Below are 22,246 nucleotides of genomic sequence, written 5' to 3' on the forward strand. Positions count from 1 at the left end.
TATTTGTCTTAATTGCTCTTTGAGGAAGAATGATTCTGGCCTGACTTTGCATAATGTTTCTGTTGCGCAGATGTTGTGCCATAGTGTGTGGGCTCCAATGAAAAAGCACAGCTTCATAGTTTGTAGTTGCGCTGCCATTTCTTTAACCTACAAAGACATTGCAATCATTACAGCAATCAATTTCAATGAATTACACTTTGTAAAAGCAGTTTGGTACAGTTTCTTTAACCCTTTCAGGGACAGCGGCTACGACAGTGGACAGCATACCACATTATCAGGTCACCGGGTGCATGAAAGGGTTCATGAGATGTTTTTATACAAGAAAGTGCATTTTTTCCCTATTAAAAATACATTACTCTTTTGAGGCTAGAATGGATTTGGGGTATTTCAATACATTTTAATGAGGAAAATGTGTTTGGGGCAGCACGGTGGTCCAGTGGTTAGCGTGTCGACCTCACAGTGCAGGGTTCGATTCCGGCTCTAAAATAACAGCCTCAAAGAAATTTTGGGCGGCCCGATAGTCCAGTGGTTAGCAGGTCGACTTCACAGTGCGGCGGTACCGGGTTCAATTCCAGCTCCGGCCTCCCTGTGTGGAGTTTGCATTTTCTCCCTGTGCCTCTAAGGGTTTTCTCCGGGTACTCCGGTTTCCTCCCACATTCCAAAAAAAGCTGATTGAACACTCCAAATTGTCCCTAGGTGTGAGTCTGAGCACGGATACTTTTGGTGCTTTGTGAAGCACGGCAGTATCTCTCTAGCCACTCGTCGCAAGCTCAACTGGTCCATAAAAAAATAAAAAAATTCAATCCCTCACAGTCTTTAAAGCCAAGTCCTGAGCCACCGTCGCCTCCACTGACTTGAAGTGGCAAACAATAGTCAAAATGAGACGAGTAGCTGCTGACACCACGCAAAACCTCCAAACACGGCGTTTGAAATGTAATTATCTACACATTGAATGCACCGCATGAAAACACAAACCCTCCCACTTCTAAAACAATCATCAGCTCCAGGCCACCATCATTACTTGCAATAAATCACATGAAGGTTGTCTCAGCATTTGAGGCAAACCGCCGCTTAGCCTCCCCTCGCGCTCTTCCGTCATCTCCCCACACACTCACAACATTTAGGAAAGCTGGGGTTTTCTAAATGACTAAAATTAACACAACGCTCTACAATTAAGTTAATTGATGCTTACACCAATGCCCATTAAGCGCTCATTAGACATCTCTCGGTGGAATCTGACCGCACAAATTACAGGGCTGCGAGAAAGACCTCCACCGTGGAGAGGACGCAAACACGAACGCAGTGACGAGGGAGAAGCCTGACTTATGGATGCGCCACACAGGGAATCATCTGCTGAACAGTTGTGTGTAGAGAAAGAAGTTTCAGCTTCCACATGATGTAGGCCTTTTGGTCGGGAGAAAAGTGAACTCGTTCCTGAGCAGGTGAGTCCAAAGAAGGGGACAGAAGGAGACAGTCGGTCTGGGGCCTTGTAACGTGTGATCCTCACACTTTCCCAGCTACAATGGAGTCATAACCCCCCCCCCCAGCCCCCCACCCCCCACACACACAATAGACTTGCCCCTTACTTCATGTCTATTTCATGGCATTCACTGACCAGAGTTGTCATCTTTGTGTTTATGTTTTTATTTATTTATTCATTTATTTATTTGCCTATGGCACTGTGTTTTATTACATTATGATTTCCGACTCACTTCACAATAAGTATCACTTATTATCACTTATTATTACAATAGTGAATATATGTTTAAAAAAAGGTTTCGAGCTGTTTAGTGCCACTCCCATATGAAGTTTACACTCAAAGTAAACGTAAAAAAGAGAACGAAAACGTTTGTAATTAAAACAACCACAGAGCTTAGACTTTCAATCTCCTACCTTCATGCTAATAAGTTAAGCTAAGATATCCTTTATTCGTCCCACACTGGGGAAATTTACAGCCTCCAGCAGCAAGAATGTATGTAGAAAGAAGAAAGGAGAAAGAGAAAAAAAAACAACAACAAACATCTTTCAATTAAATACAATATGAACACAATGGATAAATCGCAGTACTATTTACAATTTTACTTCACATCATTTATTCATTCATTCATTCATTTTCCTAACCGCTTGATCCTCACTAGGGTCGCGGGGGGTGCTGGAGCCTATTCCAGCTATCTCCGGGCAGTAGGCGGGGGACACCCTGAATCGGTTGCCAGCCAATCGCAGGGCACACAGAGACGAACAACCATTCGCACTCACACTCACACCTAGGGACAATTTAGAGTGTTCAATCAACCTGCCATGCATATTTTTGGAATGTGGGAGGAAACCGGAGCACCCGGAGAAAACCCACGCAGGCCCGGGGAGAACATGCAAACTCCACACAGGGAGGCCGGAGCTGGAATCGAACCCGGTACCTCTGCACTGTGAAGCCGACGTGCTAACCACTGGACTACCGGGTCGCCTCACATCATTTAATTATTATTATTATTATGATTGTTATTTTTTATTCATCAGCCTGACAGCAGTCGGTAGGAACGAGCGTCGGTATCTCTCCTTCTTGCAGCGCGGGTGTAACAGTCTCTGGCTGAAGGAGCTACCAAGTGCTGTCAGGGCGGGCTGGTTAATGCTAATTAACACATATATTATGGTGTTAATAAGGCTTTAAGCAACGGAATGAATACACTCGGTGTAGCAACACATATATAAAGACAAAATAACAGTGCTCACAGTCTTTTTTTTTTATCCCCTGCCGAGAACTACTAATATTAGTTCCGTACTGGTGAGCTAAGGGAAGTTGAGATGTATATAATATATATATATCAGTCTGTTTTATGATGCCTCGAGTTGTGCAGTGTGACAAAAAGCGTTCAATTCTTTCATTTGTATGTATGTAAAATGAGTTACTCTGCAATTCTGCCACAAGTGAAAGTCTTGAGAAGTGTTCATCCACATCTTGCGATTCCCGGAGTCTTAACAATAGTTTTTCTGATGCTAGATAGTTCATTTGCCGAGCTGTTCTGCATCTCCCTGCTCACGTGGATAAACCATTTAAATGTGTATTATTATGACAGGCATAAGAATTAGAGGGAACGCACAAGAGTTCCGCTCAGTCTCAATGCAAACACACACCATTATCCAGCCTTCATCGCGCTCCTCGTAAACTCAGTAAACATGTGGAAGTGGTTAAATCAAGTTAAATAGCAATTAAAAGTTGTTTTGCCATGTACTGATTAGGTATATTTTCCATCACGTGTTTGGGCTTTGAAAAGACAGACATTCTTGTTCAGGTGGGTCTTTGACGGAGAAACGCCCCCTTTCTGATAAATCGAGCAAGTGTGACGAGCGATATAAGCACGAAACCTCAGTAGAATAAACAGCACTGACCCTCAAGACAAACTTAATGATGGCATCTTGGATTGATGTCACTAATTCTGTCTGCTACAGTTTAGTCTGCTAAATTCTTTAGGCTTATGAGATTTTTAGTCACGCAACCGTCGCTCAGGTCACCTTTCCTAAGACAATATCACCAAAAAAGTGAAGATTTTCTGTTGAACTTTATATTCATTGTATTTAGTAGATGCAGGGCTGTTGAAAATGGTTTGGTCAAGCTCCCGCACTTTTTTGTTGTTTTCATAACAGAAAAATTAGAATAGAGTAAGATGTCTTTTCGGACAGACCATTACGGCAAAAAAAATTGTAAAAATTACAAAAATGGACATTTGTATTTTTCACGGGGCAGTGACGATATGTGAGGTTGCTCACAGGACATTTTTAGCTGATGTTGGCATTTGACGAGCATATGGTGATCTCTTGAGCAACATGATTCAAACAGTTAGCAAACTCGGTGTGTACTGTTGAACAAATATAAAGTCGTTAAAATGTCTGCAAGTTTTTCTTTTTTTTATAAATCATTTGATGTTTCGCAATATCCAAACACACACATGGGGTGACTTGGGGTGGGCCACACGTCACAGGGGCACAAAGATTCACACTGACAATCACATCATGGGCAATTCAGTCTTGAATGGACCCAACGTGCATGCTTTTCGAATGTCGTAGGAAGCGAGAGTACCTGGAGAAAGCACACACAACTACAGTATGGGGAGAATATGCACGACTGCAGATGCAGTTTTTATCCGAGGACCGCCAACAAATCGGGCGCCATGCCACCGGCAATGAAAACCATGTCCAACAAGTTGGAGGTCCACCAAAATGTGCCTCCCAAATCTTGATTTCAAACCATTATCATGTGTGACATTAAAGAGCAGAGACTTCATTTTATCAAAAGGATTAACTCCACAAATGCATTTTCGTCATTGGCTTTTGTCGCGTTTTGAACCCGTGGCGTCTCTCAACTGCGAGGAAAACATGCTAGCCCCAATGAGAAAAATTATTTCCAGATACAAATGAATCAAAGACCAAAGAACAATTTGCGTTCGACCTTGGAGCTTTCACTCGACGGTAAATTATATGCAACCACCAGGATCTGTCCTTGCCTTGTCACAGATACAGTTTTTCACTTTGTCATTGTCTGTTTGATGTTTACGCTGCCGTTTTCCCTATTTTCCGGTTTGGGGTATACAATTCATGACAATGAAGCAGATTCCATCCAATGTCTTGGAGGACTTTTTTCCCCCATGTTGCGATGAAGTGGCACTTGGTGCCTCAGTGTGAACCAAACCAATTCATTTACAAGCTGGGAAAACGGTGACTTCAAAGTTGCTGCAAAGCTCTGTAAAGGCTGAGTACGACTGCAGAGTCATGTGATAATCATTTTCGGGGTCATCACAACAAACGACACCTTTCCCGCAGAAGAAAGAGAGAGAAATGCCTCCAGGATGAGCACATCAAACACTGTGCCCCCCTCCTGCTTCGTTCAATGAATGCCTCCTCGCTGGGGTCCATGGCAGCCCCGGTTGCCAGCTGGAGTACCCTCTAACCTTTAACCCGTGACCCCCAGCGGTACAGAATTCATCACAGAGCTGTCAGATCAATGTACACGGCGGGGAGTACTTCCTGCGTAACGCCGCCGCGACACCGGAGAGGAAGGATGTGCACAGGTGTTGAAAACTCATACAGGTGCCACTGATTTCCTATTACGCATCATAAAAATGACCTCGTGACATGACAGGATTCCACTCAGTGTGCACTTGTGAGTGTGTGCATCCGTGTGGCTTTGCGTGTCATGCTCCCATCTGTCCTGATGCTTCTGGGCTAAAAAGGGAGGATCCTGCTGTTCCTTGATGGAAAGCTGCCTGCTACAGAAAGATCTGGTTACAAGAACTCGGCGCTTTCATCCTTATTGAAGAAACATGTGCCTGCTCTGCGCAGCTTCATTGGCAAATTTGACTTCCTTATTATCTCTGTCAATGGAGATACTTCCTTGTCTGTGCAAAAACTACCAGGGCTGGTGAAATGATGGTGGATGGATGAGTGGTGTACTGGCAAAGGCAGAGAAGATCAGGGAGGGGAACCTATCGTCCATGGGCATAGATGTGAAAACCAATTTCAAAACGTTCCATTTCTCGATCCTATTTTGACAAAAGCAAGTCATAGAATTGGGATCCTATTTAAATCAGGATTTTACACATTCCTTTGAGATCATTTGGATGAGAAATGGCTATGTTAATAATGTCAGCTTTTGGGGTGAATACATACGGCCTTTTGTAAAAATAGAATGGCTCATTGAAAAGTAAAACATTTCTACGCTCATGTCTGACCTCAGGTCCAATGTACATGTGAATGGATGCAAGTGAAGAAAACCCTGAATCCATTTTCAAACTGATACAAATATCATCTGGCGTACTTGCTCAAGGAGATCTCATCTATGCTTACATCCGCTCCAGCAACAAGCCCGCCGTTAGAGTATTGGTCGAGAGCAGGTCTGCCACCACCACATGCATAGCTAAGGATAATTTATCTGGAGCAATTGTGCTGAAATGGTATTAATAGGTCTGCAGTGAATTGAATTGTTTTGCTTTTAACATTAACTCGATCAGCAGTGAGTGATTCATCTTAAGTGGAGCGGGGGGATAAATGTGTAACAGCACTATAAGTTGTGTCTTCGGTGATAAGACCTGCGTGGTTGGACGTATTTATTTAATGTTACTGATAATGAAGAGTCAAACAGGGCAGGAAGAGAAAAAGAGCAGAAGCGCAACGCTGGCGATAAGGAGCGGTGATGTTTACAGTGCATTTCAAAGTGATTTAGAGGTTCGGAAAAAGAGCCATGTGGAGGACAAAAAAAGTAGTGGCGATGGATTTTTCTCCTTATTTTTCATCAATTGTTAAGATGACTCATTCTTATTTTATTTGTAAATAATCATTCATTTATTTACAGTGACGTTTTGACAGAATTGTGTGCAAATAATAATGCCAATAAAACTAACTTTTGTGTTCTGTAAATCCGTGTTGCAAGCAGTATGTTTTTTTTTGTTGTTGTTGTTGTTTTTGAAAGACCAAAGAAATGAGTAAAATGCATTTGAAGTGTATGCCCACAGTGTTCTTTTCTACTTAGCATAACCCAGTACGGATATGCGTTGCGTCTTCTTCAAACAAGCCAGCCAACACAAGATGAAACCCCGCTAAAAGTGGCTATTATTACATTATTGCTTTACATGGGCCTATGAACTGATCCCTGCGGAAAGACGTTCGCCAAAATGGGCTTTTACTGAAGTCCGAAAATCACTCCCAGCTGGCCCGTGTGCAGGAAATGCGCTTTCGTCTCAAAACCTCAGAGCAAATAGTACATGAAGTGTGGCGCGTTCGCCAGCATGTCTGTCCTCGCAACTAATGTCTGTCCTGGATTTTAAAGCATTTTATGTCCTTTAGGGATGCGGCCGGCCATGTGTTGTCATTTTGGTACACCACCCTACCACCCACCCCCACTCTTAGCTTAAGATAGCTGGAGAAGAAGATGCCAGGTTTAGGAAGGTGTGAGGGATGAAGTACTGCTTCCATAATGATGTCAGCAATTGCTGTGGGGTCAGCCACACCGTGACCGGGGGTCCTCGGGGATATTTAAAGGGTCTAGTGGACATCTGAGCGGGCTTTGGCCTCATGCTTATGAAAGCAGTTTAGCAATGGCCCCGGGCCAGCAACAACAGAGTGGAACTGATTAGGGGAGAGAAAGAAAAAAGGAAAAAAGAGATAGCGACTGATAACATCTCACCCTGCGCAGCGCGAACAGACAGCTTAAGACGCGAAAATGGTGTTTAAACCTCGTGCCAGATGTAAACAATAACATTGAGGAATATGAGAGAGAACTGTTTTCGGAAATTGCAGTGGAAAATAAAAAATCAAAGTCAAAGTTTCATTTGACTTTGAACACAGTGTGCTGTGAAGTGTATAGGGAAGTTACTTCCAAAATGTAACATATTGTATTAAACATTAACAGTCATTTTTACTTCAAAGTAATGGCATGACAAAATGAGAGCGCGCTGAACTGTAACGTGTACCGCAACTTCTTCTACATTTAATTCCACCCAAATAGAATTTGAAGTTATGAATTTTTACGAGAATGCCAAAACAACAGGTGCAATTGTTGACAGGGCTACTCATTAAAAATTTTACCGGCGGTTACGAAATACAAATAATTTTTTTAAGCAAGAGATTAAAATGAAATTTATAACTCAATTGCTAGTTTAACAAAAAACATAATTCAATCTTTTCATAAGCATTTCCAGAATATGCCATTTTGGCTGCACAACTTTAGATATTAGCACTGATATATCACTGATGACATGATTACTATTTTTTTTCCAATATGCTACTCATATTAAAATATATTATATATATATATATATATATATATATATATATATATATATATATATATATATATATATATTAATTACCGAAGAGAATGCTTCACAATATTCTATATTCACCAATAATGGACATCTTATACAGCAAGTTACAGAACACAAGAGCACGGAAGTGGTTGCCTCCTGTGGTGTGAGACAAGCAGAGAAAGGTTTGTCTCGCTCCGTGTTCTTGCTCCTGGGACAGCCAGGTAATGTTTGCACAACTTGGCCATACGGGGAAACCTGTCCTTGTTTCTAGGCCCACCACTGCAGAAGATTCTGCTGCCTGGGCTCTCTACATGCACTCGAATGAGTGACAAGGTGTGGCCCTGCTCACAACGTAGCTCCGCTCCTGAAATTTCCTGACGTAAGCGATGACTGATGCCTACTTAAAATAAAGATTACAGACTGACAGCGTGAGGATTATAATTTGTTTCATCTTGAAATCATGACGGACTGACATGATGCTCAAGCTGCTGCCGAATGACGGACATTAAAATTTACTGAAACACTCACCTCTAATGTTGTTATCATGTTATTACGATATAAGTGATTTGAGATGTCATTAATGATGCAAATGTATTAAAATTGGACCCCCGCCCCAAAAAATAAAAATCTAACATTTATGATTCCAGTTCTGAGGCCAAACTCGCGGCAAGAAACAGAACAAGAAACTACAAAGATAAACATGAATCATGACTCTGACTCATTCTTTTATTATTATCAAAATCAACCGGAATTCATTAGAACAAAATTACCATGCGACCACATCGTAATACACCATTTACAAAATGTTTACTCCCTTCTCTCTCTCCACCCCCCCACCCCCCAACATCTCCACTCCGTTGCCAACTTTTCTTGTGTCAGTGAAGGCTGTTGCTAATAAAAGTTAAAAAGCAGATGAAAAGGAGGTGAGAGGGTGTGGAGGGAGGTGCATTCTTTCCTACGAGCATGGAAAGAGTGTGGCTAAAGGGAGTAGCGGCAATGCATTGAAGGGAGTAAACGAAGGGAGGTGCTCATGTTCCGAGTGGATTGGAGGAGAGTGTCGCCCGTTTCACACACACACACACACACACGCGCACGCACACACAAACAGTGCAGTCAACTTTTAAAAACACAACGATTACTCGGGAGATGCGAGGATGACAGGAGAGAGACAAACACCCCGGAGGGGAGAGAACCACGCCTTCCCAAACTCGACTGAGCGAAGTCATCCTCTCCTCTATCCCCCGCTATGGTTATAAGCGACACTATAGCGGCACCCAAAAAGCTCATCTCCATCTTCTCTGTCTGGGAGGAGAAGGCGGCCATTGTGCGCCCGCTCCTCTCTCCCCAAGTCAGTTTCCTATTGAGGCAGTGAAAGGACCTTTGAGGGGCCCCGTTTTGGCTTTGCAGCTCACCTGCAGAGGGGAAACTATGGGTCTATTCTGAAGCCCAGCAGCTGCCAGGGCACAGAGGCTGGCACCCGGTGGGATAGAGAATTGCGGCCGCCGACTCTTTCAATATGAAGCCACTTAGTAACAGAAGGCATGTGCCAAGCCTGCAAAGGCAGGATGAGGAGTCAGCCTTTGAAAATATCAGCAGAGACCCGTCGTCGCTCCTTTCTTCCCATCCTATCTCCGCCTCTGCTCGCTTGGAGCGCCATGGAAAAGGAACAGCACGTCGGATCGGAGTCTTAAAGCCATCACACCAGGCAGGATGACAGAGCCCAGAGTGCTGGAGAGAGTTGAGCAACTTCAGAGGCAGCAGGCCCGCAAGACAAAGCCCCTTTTTTTCTGTCTGCCGCCTAGCTCCCACACTGGCGCTAATTTATGATGCCCTCACAGCGATTTCCACAGTCAGAAAAGTTCAATTGTGTTTTCCAGCTCATTAACCATCAGCACAACAAAGCTTTCATCTTCTCCTTCGTCCCGCCGCTCTTTCTCTCCCTCCACCCATCATTTGCTCTTTACCCCGCCGTCTACTAATCTGCCTCTTGTTTCAAACATCCAATCTTAAAAAGATGAAGTGGAGGAGGTAAAAATGGCCATTCTTATTAAAACGAATGTCTCTCGTAATTTACGTTTTGAGCCTTTTTTTTCTCTTTTTTTTTTTTTGGTCATCCCGGAGTTTGACCGTTCGCCTCCTAAGCGAGAATTTAATGGTTGTTTATTCAGGGGCCTCTGCTGTGCCCTCCCATCTCTTTCACTGCTCCTAGAGACAACGTGGCATCTTTTGTCATCAACCACGAATCAGCCCAACATATTTGTTCGGGTTGTCACGATGCCGAGATCACAGGAACGACCTTGCATTTTCACACAGACACATGTAGAAGCGGCAAACATTTAATCAATGCTTTTGTCCACAGACTCCCACATCACATCTCTACATTTAAAAGTACAGCAACGACATGAAGGTCAACAAAGTGGCAGGGTGACAGACCGTCACGCTGCGGCTCTGATCCACCAACGGCCTAATTGAAAGGAAGTGAACACAAAGTGAATCTATTCCCACCATCGAGAGCTATCACATAAGTGCCCTTGACTAAAGCATGTAACCCCAATTTGTTCCAGTTTTGACTCCTCCAAGGCCAACCCCATAACCGCCTCAAAGAGACGTAATACCGTCATTTTTTTCACAGAATAGATAGCTTCCCACAGACTGATGAAAAATGAGTCCATGACACCAAAATTTCGTCTGTAGACCCAACACAAGCCGATTCCAATCTTCAAATAAAATCAGCTTTAGCCTTACCCACATTGGAACTTAATTTTGTGAATTCCTTTTCTGTAGTTGTGAATGTTATTGTAGTATTGTTAAGTGATGAAGAAAAAAGAGAGGAAAAAAACTACTGTTATCTACAAAGAAAAACAGGAAAGGAGAAAGGAGCGCAATATTTAAACAAGTTTAGTAGTACGTTTGAACTGGCCTACCCGAGCTGTATCGGGGTAAGAAATAATATAAATATATACAATGTTTTCAAAATGCTTCAGTCACTCCAAAGAATGGGTAAAATGATATCAGGTGCCAATACAAGAAAAAAAACCATAAAATATTACAGATAATAATAATAATAATAATAAATACATCAATAAATGCACTAATAATTAGGCAATATTACTAATAATAATTATTATAATAAACACAGGTAATGAAATGTGAATTGTCATGCCTCTCTCTCTACAAGCACAGCAATTGGATGATGTGCCACGGACATGCTGTACTAAAAAAGTTCTGTTTTTCTTCATACTTTTGAGTTTTTAGGGGATTTGGAGTTGAATGCTTTATATACTCATCGTATGTTTATGTTGTGTTTTTTATTTTCCCCAAGTATCACTGATGTAATGTACCGTGTATAAAGTACATTTTCTGCTGTTTTCCGTGCATTACTACTCTCTAAATTCCTATGACACAAAGCTATTATTACAAATGCAGTGTCAATGAATTCAGCCATGTTCTTCATACACGCAATAAATATCATCACTGCCTTGGGGAAACCTCAGAAATGGAAATTTGATCAATTTCACAATTTGTTCTCAAAACGATACGATTGGTTAATCATGTGCGTATGTTGATTTATTCATTTCAGATTTTTTTTCAAAGATTACATAATATCCATCTATTTGAATTCAGTCAATTAGAACATCTTTGTGAGATGGATCAGTATCACACTCCCCCATCATCTCCTATTGAGCAAGTCCAATTTCAAATTGTCTTGTTGGAATGTGACCTAAACTCATCCAACCACCCATTGCCATTCATACACAATATTAGTGTTGAATAGTTAAGACAAATGGGCCAAAACATGAAGAACACAATGAGACTCCACAACCATTTGCAGAAAAAAATAATCTGATCTAATGTCTGTTTGCATGTTGTTGTCATAATCCATTGTGTATTGGCTACGATTATGAGAGGTTTTCATTAACAATATTTTAGAACGAAAACCTTTGAGAGTGTCTCAGGTTTCTCGCTGCCTTCGGTCCAACTCCTGTCCTGTCATCACCCTCGGACGAAAGACGCCAACTTCGACTATCATGGCCAGACAAAAAAGGGAGCCTGTGATAATTGTCCATCTCTAGCCTCTTCTCGTGGCTCATGCTCTAAAGTCTTCATCAATGCCATTATCATCGCTTGGAGTCCAAGTCCCCTGCCCTGCTGTCAGCACCTATCCTGAGCTCACCCCAGCACCAGGTCCACGCGGTGGTGTCCGGTTCCACTCGTTCCCCTCCTCTCCAGCCAGATCAGAACAATATACAGTATCTGTGTTCACCTGTTAGCACTCCTCGGCGCGGAGTCGCTGTCAATCCAACACTGGGCCCGACGCCGTGTGGAACACGCCTCCCTGTCACCAAAGCCTTCAACCCGCAAAACGCAGGGGAGAATCGCAAGCCGCTCGGCCCCTCACCTGTCAGCACTTTCCGTGGCAGCCGAGTCATGCTAACATACAGAGGCTACATGAAGAGCATTTGAGTACATCACCAGACCAGCAGGTCATTACAAAGAGTATCATCTGTCGCTTTTGTCTCACCGAGTGTCTAAATTCATGCTACTGCATCAATTTCTCAAAACGTTTGCTCCAACATCGGGCTTGGTGTCGGCTGCCAAAAATCAGGAATTCATCATGAAGAAGAATATGACGGAATGGATTATTTTTATCATATCTTGAAGCAATTAAGAAAAAAATGAGCTACTAATTTGCTGTGGAAAGAAGAGAAAATAACAAATCAAGCTATGGGAAGGTGAGCGATGACCACATGCTCTACCCAAAATACAACATTGGCATTGAAAACAGGGGTTCCGAACATTTAAAGAGAGATTCTCTATACCTAATCAAAATAACAGTGTATTGTTTTTAATCCTGAACAAAAACAATGTCCTGTCCCACAAGCATCTGACCAGCCATCCTGACTTGAGATTGATCATGAGACAGTAGCAACGTTCTCCCGTCTCCGCAGAGGACCGCTGGCGGTCTGACAGAGTCACCGCCGGGTTCTTGGTCACTTCCCTGACAAAGGTCCTTCTCCCAGATCGCTGAGTTAAGACGGAGGGCCACCTCAAGGAAGAGCCCTTAGGGTTCTTAGATTTCCCCTTACTCGCAGAAGTGCGCCTCGGTGATCTGCAGATAATTCTTATGACTTCATGCTTGGTTTGTGCTAGGACATCAAATCCGGAATCATATAAAGGCAGGTGTGTGCCTTTCCAAATCGTAGCAAAATAGCTCACGTCTGCATGAACTTAAACCAACACTTGAGCCCGATGTAAAGATGATTTCAATGGCATGTGAGCTGTTATAGATGGCGAGGAAAGGATGTCATCCAACATCCTTTCTGACGAGCCGGTGTTGGCACTCACATACGCACGGAATAATTTTCTGCTATGCTTACTTTTAAAGATGTTACACTCACACCCCAAAACTCCCCAGCCGCGCATTTTAGAAATGTTTATACCAGATGACTCTGCACCCTCCCAAGGTTTTCCCAGGAGGAGCCTGCCGAAAGTCTAATGAAATGAGAACACTTTTTTAAATGAAGTAAAGCCTGCTCCAACATGTTTTGTTTGAGAGGAAGCCCACACTTATCTCATTAAACAATCCTAGCCTTTGCAGAAATGAGTGCAACTTTGTCCACTGCAAATTTACACGGTGTGTTACTAATCCTGAAGCTTTCATATTTACAAGCCAAGATGACAGATGTAGAGATGGACTAAAGTCAAAGGGTGTCTTGTCCCTCAGTCAGCCAACAACATTTCATTACATACCGAATATCAGTCGGTTATACGCAGTTCCTACTTTTATTCTTTCCACAAATTATTTTTCAAAGCAAAATATGACTTTTGAGGAATGTGCGTGCTGCTGTCTATGCGAGTGACAAAAATAACTACATATTCATTTAAAATAAACAAAACAAGCCCACAGAGCCATCCCAGATGATTTTTCAAAGAGTTGAAATCAAAGCCAAAAGTTGCTACGTTCACATTAAGGAGGGAGAATGTCATGTTCAACACTAAATTACAGGCACTGAAATGTTGTCTGGTTACTCAGCAATCTATCAGTCACACATGCACATGAGCACACACACACACACACACACACGCACACACGAAAAGAGCAAAGGTGGGAGGGACGAGGGGGTGGCGGGTAGCTACAAGGGTTGGGGGATAGACATGGAGCAGACAGGCGCCAGTCACAGCAGGATCAAAGCAAGAAAAGTACCCCAGGGAAAGAAACGGTTAACTCCATTTAACCAATTGTCCCACAGATCTTCAGTGCGCTAGTAGTGCCCCCCTTACCCCAAATAAAATTGAAAAAAAAGAAGTTCCCATCAGGAGAAAAAAAACATATCAGGTTTCTCACAAAACAATTTGACTCGAGTTAAAGTGCTGCAGAGCAAGATCCAATTGGACGGGCCTCTTTAATGGGGCCTCATCAACTTGATTTGGAGTTTCACTGTGTCCGTCCAGTGGATGGCAGACAAAGTCCACAATAGGTTGAAATACGGCCAATACGCACCCATAGATCATTTCATTACCACTAGGCCAGGAGGCAGAAACTTTACAGTGATTCCAGTGTATTCGAGTACTGTAAATAAACTAGATTTGATCAATTCCTGCCCTTGATAAAAACACACTGATGAAAGTGTCTGCATACTTTCAAACACAACTGCTCAGATAAGGAAGCCTTGATGAATTTTCAGATCTAGCTAGGTGAGTGGGCAATGACATGAGTGACACTCATCTTGCCAGTGTTTAGATGGGGACAATAGCATCAATTTCTTTATCCATTTATTTTTATTTAACTCATTCACTCCCAAAGACGTTTTTAAACGTCTTTTCAGACTTGGTCTAGAATTGGGTGGTACTGAATGAGTTTTAACAACGATTGTGTGCAAGTTGCCGCAGCGACAAAATATCACCTGGAAATTGGAGCAACTCCACTGAACTTCCATGATACCGACAGAATGTGGTCATAACTCTGTCTTTTTTTTTTTTGCGGAAAACAGGCACTTTTGGAAACTTGCGCTGAAAAAATCCAATTAACAGTTGTCTATTCCACTGATTCCCAGCTCATGCTGTGTCTAAAAATGACTTACCTATCCCGGAAGAGTCAACTTAACCAAAATGACAAAAGCCGCAGTTTTGCAATCACCGTGAGACGACCGCGTGTGGTGTCATCCCCTTTCAGTCATATTTTGGTTTTGAAACAAAACGTTTCTATTTTGAGTGGCCGACCGACGATTTCCTGTAGGCATCCATCAATTTTTACTAGAAAGCCACAATCGGGGTGTGACGTCATTTCGGAATTTTTTTTTGTGGAGAGGTGGGAGGACTCATATTTCATCTGAAAACTGAGGTACAGTATTTGGACTGGAACGCAGCCCATTAAACTAGAACGTTTTCAGTCTAGCCATTTGGTTTTTCTACCTTAAATGCAAAGGGGAGCCAAATGGCTTGATAAGGATGAATATGAATGATTGGATGAATATCTTCACTCAGATGTGAACAGCCCAGCAATTTGCGTTTTCAAATTTCCATAACAAAAGGGCAAGTCGAGTAGCTGAACCAGTTTTTTCGCCATTGTTCACCAATTATTCCCTACTCTGTACTCAACTACTGGGGGAAGGGAAGTGATTTTTTTCCAATGAGAACGCCCAAACCATTTAGACTTGAAAAAATGTGTTTATGGCTACATAATTTTGAAATCTGAGGTCAAGTATAATATTTTGTTCAACTATTGTTGAAGTTATGGTAAAAATTGTTTGGGAATGAGAACATTTTTTCCAGTAGTGCGATGTTTTTTATTTACCACAATTTAAATTTTTCGTACAGATCCTAGCAAGAATAATGGAAGTTTGTGTCCCGATTGGACTTTCCTTTCATTTCATTCTTAATGGTTCTGAGAATATGATGCTGACAAATCTTTGAGTAACACTCAGACGTATAGCTTATAAGTGAACATTTACTCTGGGTTGGTTTGCATCACTTCAACCTACACTGGTGAATTGATTTTCGAGTGTTAAATTAATCAAGACTGAATATTGAGAGTATCAAAGTGTCCTTGGAAGAAAACGATGTGCCACCCTTGACTAAGAGTCATTGGCACAAGAGAGTAAAATGCTGACTGTAAAATGACTGAGATACAGTAAGGAATGTCAAATAACAGGGGAAACCCTGCTGGAATGTTCAAGGGGAGGAGAGCGCAAGCAATATAACATTTTTAGGGTCTCAAATTAAGCCCTTGGCTCGAAGTGAGCATCACAACGCCGTCAAGAGGTTTCCTGCCCTATCAGAGAGTCTGGGTGGAGTCACGGAGAGCCAAAACAGAAGAAGGCTTGTGGTACGGTGAGTCGGGATAGCACTTAACTACGTGTGTAACAAGTCGGTGCGTGGTCCTATCATTAAAGATAAGGAAAAAAACACATTTACTGGGGTAAAGCAAGCAAATATCTACGGAGAGCGAGGAGGGACTCTTGATTGTATGGCACCTCAACTGTGCGTCATGAATCCTGCGCAGGGATCGCCACCTTCGGCCGCACCGGGGGACATTACCGCGGAGGAGCGCGTCTCGGGGGGCTCCGCACCCGAGCAGCTCGACTCGTCACCTGTCGCCAGGTGTAAAGGCAAAAGTGTGGATCTGCCTTTCAGCGTGGAGTCGCTCATGTCGGACCGGAACCAAACTACATGTCAGCAATCTACGGAATCCAGCGCGCGGATGGAAGAGGACGCGGAGAGAGCTTCGCCAGTGGAACTTAATCGGTTCAAAACGGAGAACGTGGATGTCAACGACAAGGAGAGCAGCCCTTGGTTACAGTCTTCCTACGCATCACCTCCCAGTGAGTGGAAGCACTTAATTATCGATGAATCGTGTCCAAGAATTACAGATATATTTACCTGTATGTATTTCTTTATGGTGGAGTAGATCAGGAGGGCTACAAGTAAAATAAGTGGTTTCGCGCACTGAGCTAGATTTGATTTGGTCAGTTTAGGTACATCAGGTCAGTTTAGGTACATCTGGTAATATATAAAATATACCGTATCCTGATTACAAAAAGAATATACCTAACATTTGTCTACATTTATTTTATAAAGCGTCTTCGTGTATTAGTAAATGTTAAAACGAAAGTAATGTTATTTTAAAGCGCTGCATAAAAATACAGAATGCGGTTTTTGGGGTGGTTTAAACAAGGCTTACGTTTCACTGAACTGGAAGTCCTACTTTAATAAAATATCGTGAACGTGTTCCTGTTGTGGTAGAAATGCACTGCAAATACTACCGGGACGTTTTTCTAATATTTTTAGCCTCTCAATAAAGATACAAAATATTGTAGATACTCCTCTTATTATTACACAAGGCGTCGGCAAATTACAAAACACAATGAAGTGGACGTACTATTATCTCAGTACCAATTATGGTCATTAGCCTGTTATATAAGTTTCATTCAATTCTGCAAGCGTCGAAGCAATTAAGTGTCAACTGAGTGTATAAATATCTCGTCCCCCCCCCCCCCCCCTACAGCTATTATGCAATTAAAATTGACTTTTTGGTGAAAGGATGCGATTGTTAATGATCTGTGTGTCCTCGCAGGACTCCCCAGCCCGAGCCACTGCAACCTGCGCAAACACAAGAACAACAGAAAACCCCGAACTCCGTTCACGAGCACTCAACTGCTGTCCCTGGAGAGAAAATTTCGCCAGAAACAGTACCTGTCCATCGCCGAGAGAGCCGAGTTTTCAAGCTCCCTGAGCCTCACAGAGACACAAGTGAAGATTTGGTTTCAGAACCGCAGGGCAAAGGCCAAGAGACTGCAGGAGGCAGAGTTGGAGAAATTCAAGCTGGCAGCCAAGCCGCTGCTGCCGGCCTTTGCCTTCCCCTTCCCCGTGAGTGCACCCATGGGCGCACCGGCCCTCTATGGGGCTGTGAATAGCCCGCGACCTGCCTTACCGGTTCCAAGACTATTCGGTGGACCATATGGGATGTACTACTTGTCTTAACACCGCATTGATTGGACACTCTGCGGGTATGAGTGTGTGTGCCTTTACATTTAAAATGATCTCCACGCCACAAAGCAACATGAAGAAATTTACGTGAGAATATTTATTTGGTTGGAAAAAAACTTTCACGTAAAATTGTTAACAATGAATAAAAACTGTAGCGAATATATAAGCCATTAAATAATTTCTAGGAGGCCTTAAACATGTTACACTTTAGCTGGTTAATTAAAAATTGTCATTTTTGCAGTGTAAAAAGCTGTCAAAAACAACAACAAAATGCATATCTTTTGAAATTCCCTTTAAAATTAGATGTTTTCTGTAAAACCCATTTCTTAAAAATTATTATACTTTTAAAACGTAAGTTAAAAAGCAGAAAGTGAAACACTTCTGTGTTTGAGCTTTGTATGGATATTTATGTACAAATGTACAGATTTTGAACAGGATTTACAAGCCAAAAATGTATTTTGTGACCTTCCTAAAATATTCATCCAAAGATACAAGTAGCCTGTCCAACAGCATGGCACAGAAGAGCAATAATTGTATTCAAATTTTAAATGGATCATGACCTTTCCATGTGAATTTATAAGATACTCCACATTCTGCAATGTCAAAATATGTTCGTTTTCCCAACATTAATCATTTTTACACTATTGACCTTTACAAATTTACTTTTTTTCCCTTCCAAGACAACAGCAAGCACCATTTGTGTCTGTAAATAAAAAATGATGACTTATTTTATACTCAAGAGTGATTAAGTGTATTTTATATATACTTCTTAGCTGACATTTTTAAGGGGCGCAATTAAAGTTTATTACAAATATACTGAGGTTTGTTTGTATTTTGTTTTAAAATGTCAGTTTTGAAGCCAGACAATAAGTAATGTGTATGTCACACAAAGGACTGCCTGAAACAAATGATATGCAAATGCAAATAAATATTTTATTTACCGTCATCTGAAATAACCGAAATCATATTTGTGATTTCTGAAAATGTTTCATTTCCTTCTTCCTCTGTGACCTCTGAAGCCTCGAATGGAGCCGTGACCAAAGCACACATTAGAGGGAACCCTAGAGAGAGAGGAGAAAAAAAGTAAAGCAAGATTGTTCAATTTAGAATGGAATATTTAAGTGAAATTCAAATTCTAGGTCAAAAAGCTGAAAATGACTGAAATGCTATCAAAGCAGCCCCGCTAACCTGTTGGAGTATCGTGGTTTCAGATGCTCATTATTTGTGTTGGGACCTGCTGCCAGCTGCTCATGAGAGGCGCTTTTTTCAGTGGAGTAGCTCCCTGTCGCAGATGCGGGCATCTCCATGGATTCCTCTTGATCTGCCTGTTTGGACTGCTCCTCACAAAGTACCTCACACGCATGATCCACTACCTCCATCGCTATGTCCATTTGCTGCTGCTGCTGCTGCTGCTTTGCCCCTCGAATTCTGACAAAATAAATTGAGACATTTTAGCGGAATATTATTATTGTTAATATAAAGAATTGTAAACAAAGGTCGCAACTCACAAGTGAACCAAAAAGTTACTTTGGAATCTCAACAGAGATGGGTAGTAATATGCTACATTTACTCCGTTACATTGAATTATGGAACTTTGACGGAGTACCTTTAAGTGAACATACTTTACTTTCAATTACGTATTTTCATTATGAAGAAAGAGTTTTACTCTGTTACGATGAGCTACTTTCTGCTCACAATTTTAATTTTTTTCTATCTATATTTCTGTAGAGATATATTTATATTTATATTTCTATAGAGACCTGTGCCTCAGGTGGTATCACATGACTGAATATGGACTCCAGTTTATCATTCAAACAGAGCCAGACAGTCACATGACTGGACACAAAGTCTCCATGCATTGCCCCACAAAGAGGCAAAGTTTTCAAAATGACTCAGCATTTACATGAAGCACAGGAGAAACAACAGAGGAAAAAATAGCTGGGTTAATCTCACAATAGAACACCATTTGTGTCTTCATTAGAATCACACTCTCATCATGACAATAATAGCAGAATAATGAAACTTGGAGGTCTTATAAGTGGCCAACAATTGCCAACATAGCGGTACAATTTTAAGTATTTTGAAATATGTTTTCTGCTTTTTATGCATTTATTTTATTGTGTAATGATGATTTTGGGATGTCCCCCACATTATATTGCTCACCATTGTGCACGAAGACGCATTTAAATTATCCTAAATCAAACATTTTTTTAACATGGTTTTATTGCGCACAACAAGTGCCCTGATAAAATGAGTAACTGTGGTCATGTAAATTATATTTTACTAATAAAAATTAACACTTTGCATGTGTCCTTGAAAATGCACCCTGTCATTACAGGGTAACAGCCACTTTCGGAACTGTGATGTTTTCAGTGACATTGCCACCTACATTAGGTACAAATAATCTTAATTTGCAGATCCGTTATTTATATTTTTGTCTATCTGGCGTATATGATCTTACTTTTTGTTCACTCTATACTTACCAACACTTACACTTACTCAAATAATTATTTGAAGGACTACTTATTACTTTTAATTGGGTCATATTATTCTATAAAGTAAAAGTAATTGAGTACAACTTCATCGCCTTCCCACCCCTGAATATCAGTATGAATGATTTTAAATAAAAATAAAAGCATACTTATATTTAGCTGTCAGTAATATGTTTATAGATTATATATTGATAGTTAAATATGTAGATATAGTTTACGTACTATATAAATCAGCATGTATTGTATTGTATACAATCAAGATAAACATGTACTGTACATAGAGAACGCTGCTGCCATCTACCGAGCAAATGAAATACGTGCAGTCTCACCCTTTCTCTCTTTTGGGTTTGTCAAATCTGAAGTCTGGAGGGTACTTGTGAATTTGTATCATGTGGTCCTTCCGAAGAGCACTCGTCCTGAACTTGTGTTCACAGCCCTCCACCAAACACCGGTACTGTAAAATCACGCATGCCATGTAAAGGCACTTTCCGTAGACATGCCGATTGTGAAAACATTCACAACGTTGGATTCCTCCACCAAGGAAATCAGTTTTGATTCTCGTGTTTCATACCATGTCTTGCCGCTGGGCGAGGACGATGAAGAGAGAGTCATGCCACTCCTGAATGTGAATGTCCAGGAGGCGGGCGGTGGGAAGTGAGCGCCGGCAAATGGAACACACGTGTCTGTGTAAGGAGTTGTAGTGATGCTCATACTCCTCTAAAGTGCCGTGGACTGCGTTGCAGCCAGAGATGTGACAGGCAAACTCTGAAACACTGGAGAAAGAACCACACAAAAACGTCTTTAACTTCTGAGCACCTGAAAAATACCGGCAATCAATAAAAAATACTGTAAAACCTAAGTGATATTTTGTGTATTTGTATTTTTGTACTTGTACATTCCAGTCTATATTTTACTTAGAGTTTTTACCTTTTTTAACACATACGTATCTGTACTTCTATGTACTTAGATCCGTTTGTGGAAGTACTTTTGCCACCGCAAATTAAACGCTCTAGCAGTCTCTACCCACAGGAGATGCATGCGTATAACTGTCACACCTTAGGGTTTGTTTGTCGTCGATTGCCTCTGAAATATAGAGGTCTTGAAGGTAAAGATGTCTTTCAACGTCTCCATCCTGAAAATAAAATGCCCACTGAATTAAATGGGAGTACAGTACGGTACATTAATTCAAAAGTAGTGCAGCTTGTCCTTACCTCAAACAGCTCATGGTCCTTGTGAAGGTAGATGAGCTGTGGGCTGAAGTTAAACGGGTTCTCCTTCTGCGAAATGTCGTCAGTCGTGCAGTCTTCATTTTCGCGTACCGTAGTCGGAAACGATTTTGGTTGTAACATTCCTGTTTCTCAACGTCCACGAAATCAAAAATGCATTTTTTGCTCGCCGTTTTGGTTGCAGTTGCGCGTGTCGCTGAATGATGACGCTAGAATTAAAGACGGAAATGGCGTAAAAGTGGGACCAATTTAAATTAAGCTGATGGTGACAGACTTTATTTTTTAATTGTTTATATTATTGCCACATAGGCATAATCGAATATTTGGAAGTGTTTGAGTGGGATAACTGAGCACTGAAGGTGTATTTTCTGGATTAATTTCTGGTATATGCAGTACAATAAATGGCCAGCAGATGATAGCAAACACGCTGCTCCTAAACTTTGTCCGACTCATTGATTTATTTATTTTTACATTTAATTTTATTTTATTATGCCCCATTAATGTGTCAGAATGCAGCCGTATATATATTATGATTCTTTTTTTCATCAATCATTTTGAATTCGTTGTGCTTATATTTCTAATACTTGGGATTTAAAGCTAATTTTTACCGAATGAAACAATCTTATTCGTTATGGATAGGTCCTCATTATAACATACACGGTGTCATACACGGGTTTAAAGAGCAAAGTTAGAGATCTTTTTTTTATTATTCTCTTGGGATTTCTACGCGTCAGAGGGTCAGTTTGAG

The 22,246-nt window shown here is 41.4% G+C and overlaps 2 protein-coding genes across 2 annotated transcripts; one reads left to right on the forward strand and one right to left on the reverse strand.

Annotated features, from left to right (window-relative positions):
- The first annotated feature begins 16,114 nt into the window (after positions 1-16,114).
- msx3 (muscle segment homeobox 3) lies at positions 16,115-18,736 on the forward strand. Its single transcript, XM_052079545.1, has 2 exons — positions 16,115-16,615; positions 17,368-18,736. The coding sequence occupies exons 1-2, from the start codon at positions 16,261-16,263 to the stop codon at positions 17,772-17,774; spliced, it is 762 nt and encodes a 253-aa protein (XP_051935505.1). The 5' UTR covers positions 16,115-16,260; the 3' UTR covers positions 17,775-18,736.
- Positions 18,694-21,725, reverse strand: znf511 (zinc finger protein 511). The gene is made up of 6 exons (XM_052079544.1): positions 21,484-21,725; positions 21,328-21,404; positions 20,844-21,045; positions 20,602-20,726; positions 18,969-19,208; positions 18,694-18,841 (listed from the first exon to the last, which is right to left on the reverse strand). The coding sequence occupies exons 1-6, from the start codon at positions 21,619-21,621 to the stop codon at positions 18,769-18,771; spliced, it is 855 nt and encodes a 284-aa protein (XP_051935504.1). The 5' UTR covers positions 21,622-21,725; the 3' UTR covers positions 18,694-18,768.
- Between the last annotated feature and the right edge of the window lie 521 nt (positions 21,726-22,246).

The sequence above is a fragment of the Hippocampus zosterae genome, chromosome 11 (assembly GCF_025434085.1).
Source record: "Hippocampus zosterae strain Florida chromosome 11, ASM2543408v3, whole genome shotgun sequence".
In the NCBI taxonomy this organism is placed as follows: Eukaryota; Metazoa; Chordata; class Actinopteri; order Syngnathiformes; family Syngnathidae; genus Hippocampus; species Hippocampus zosterae.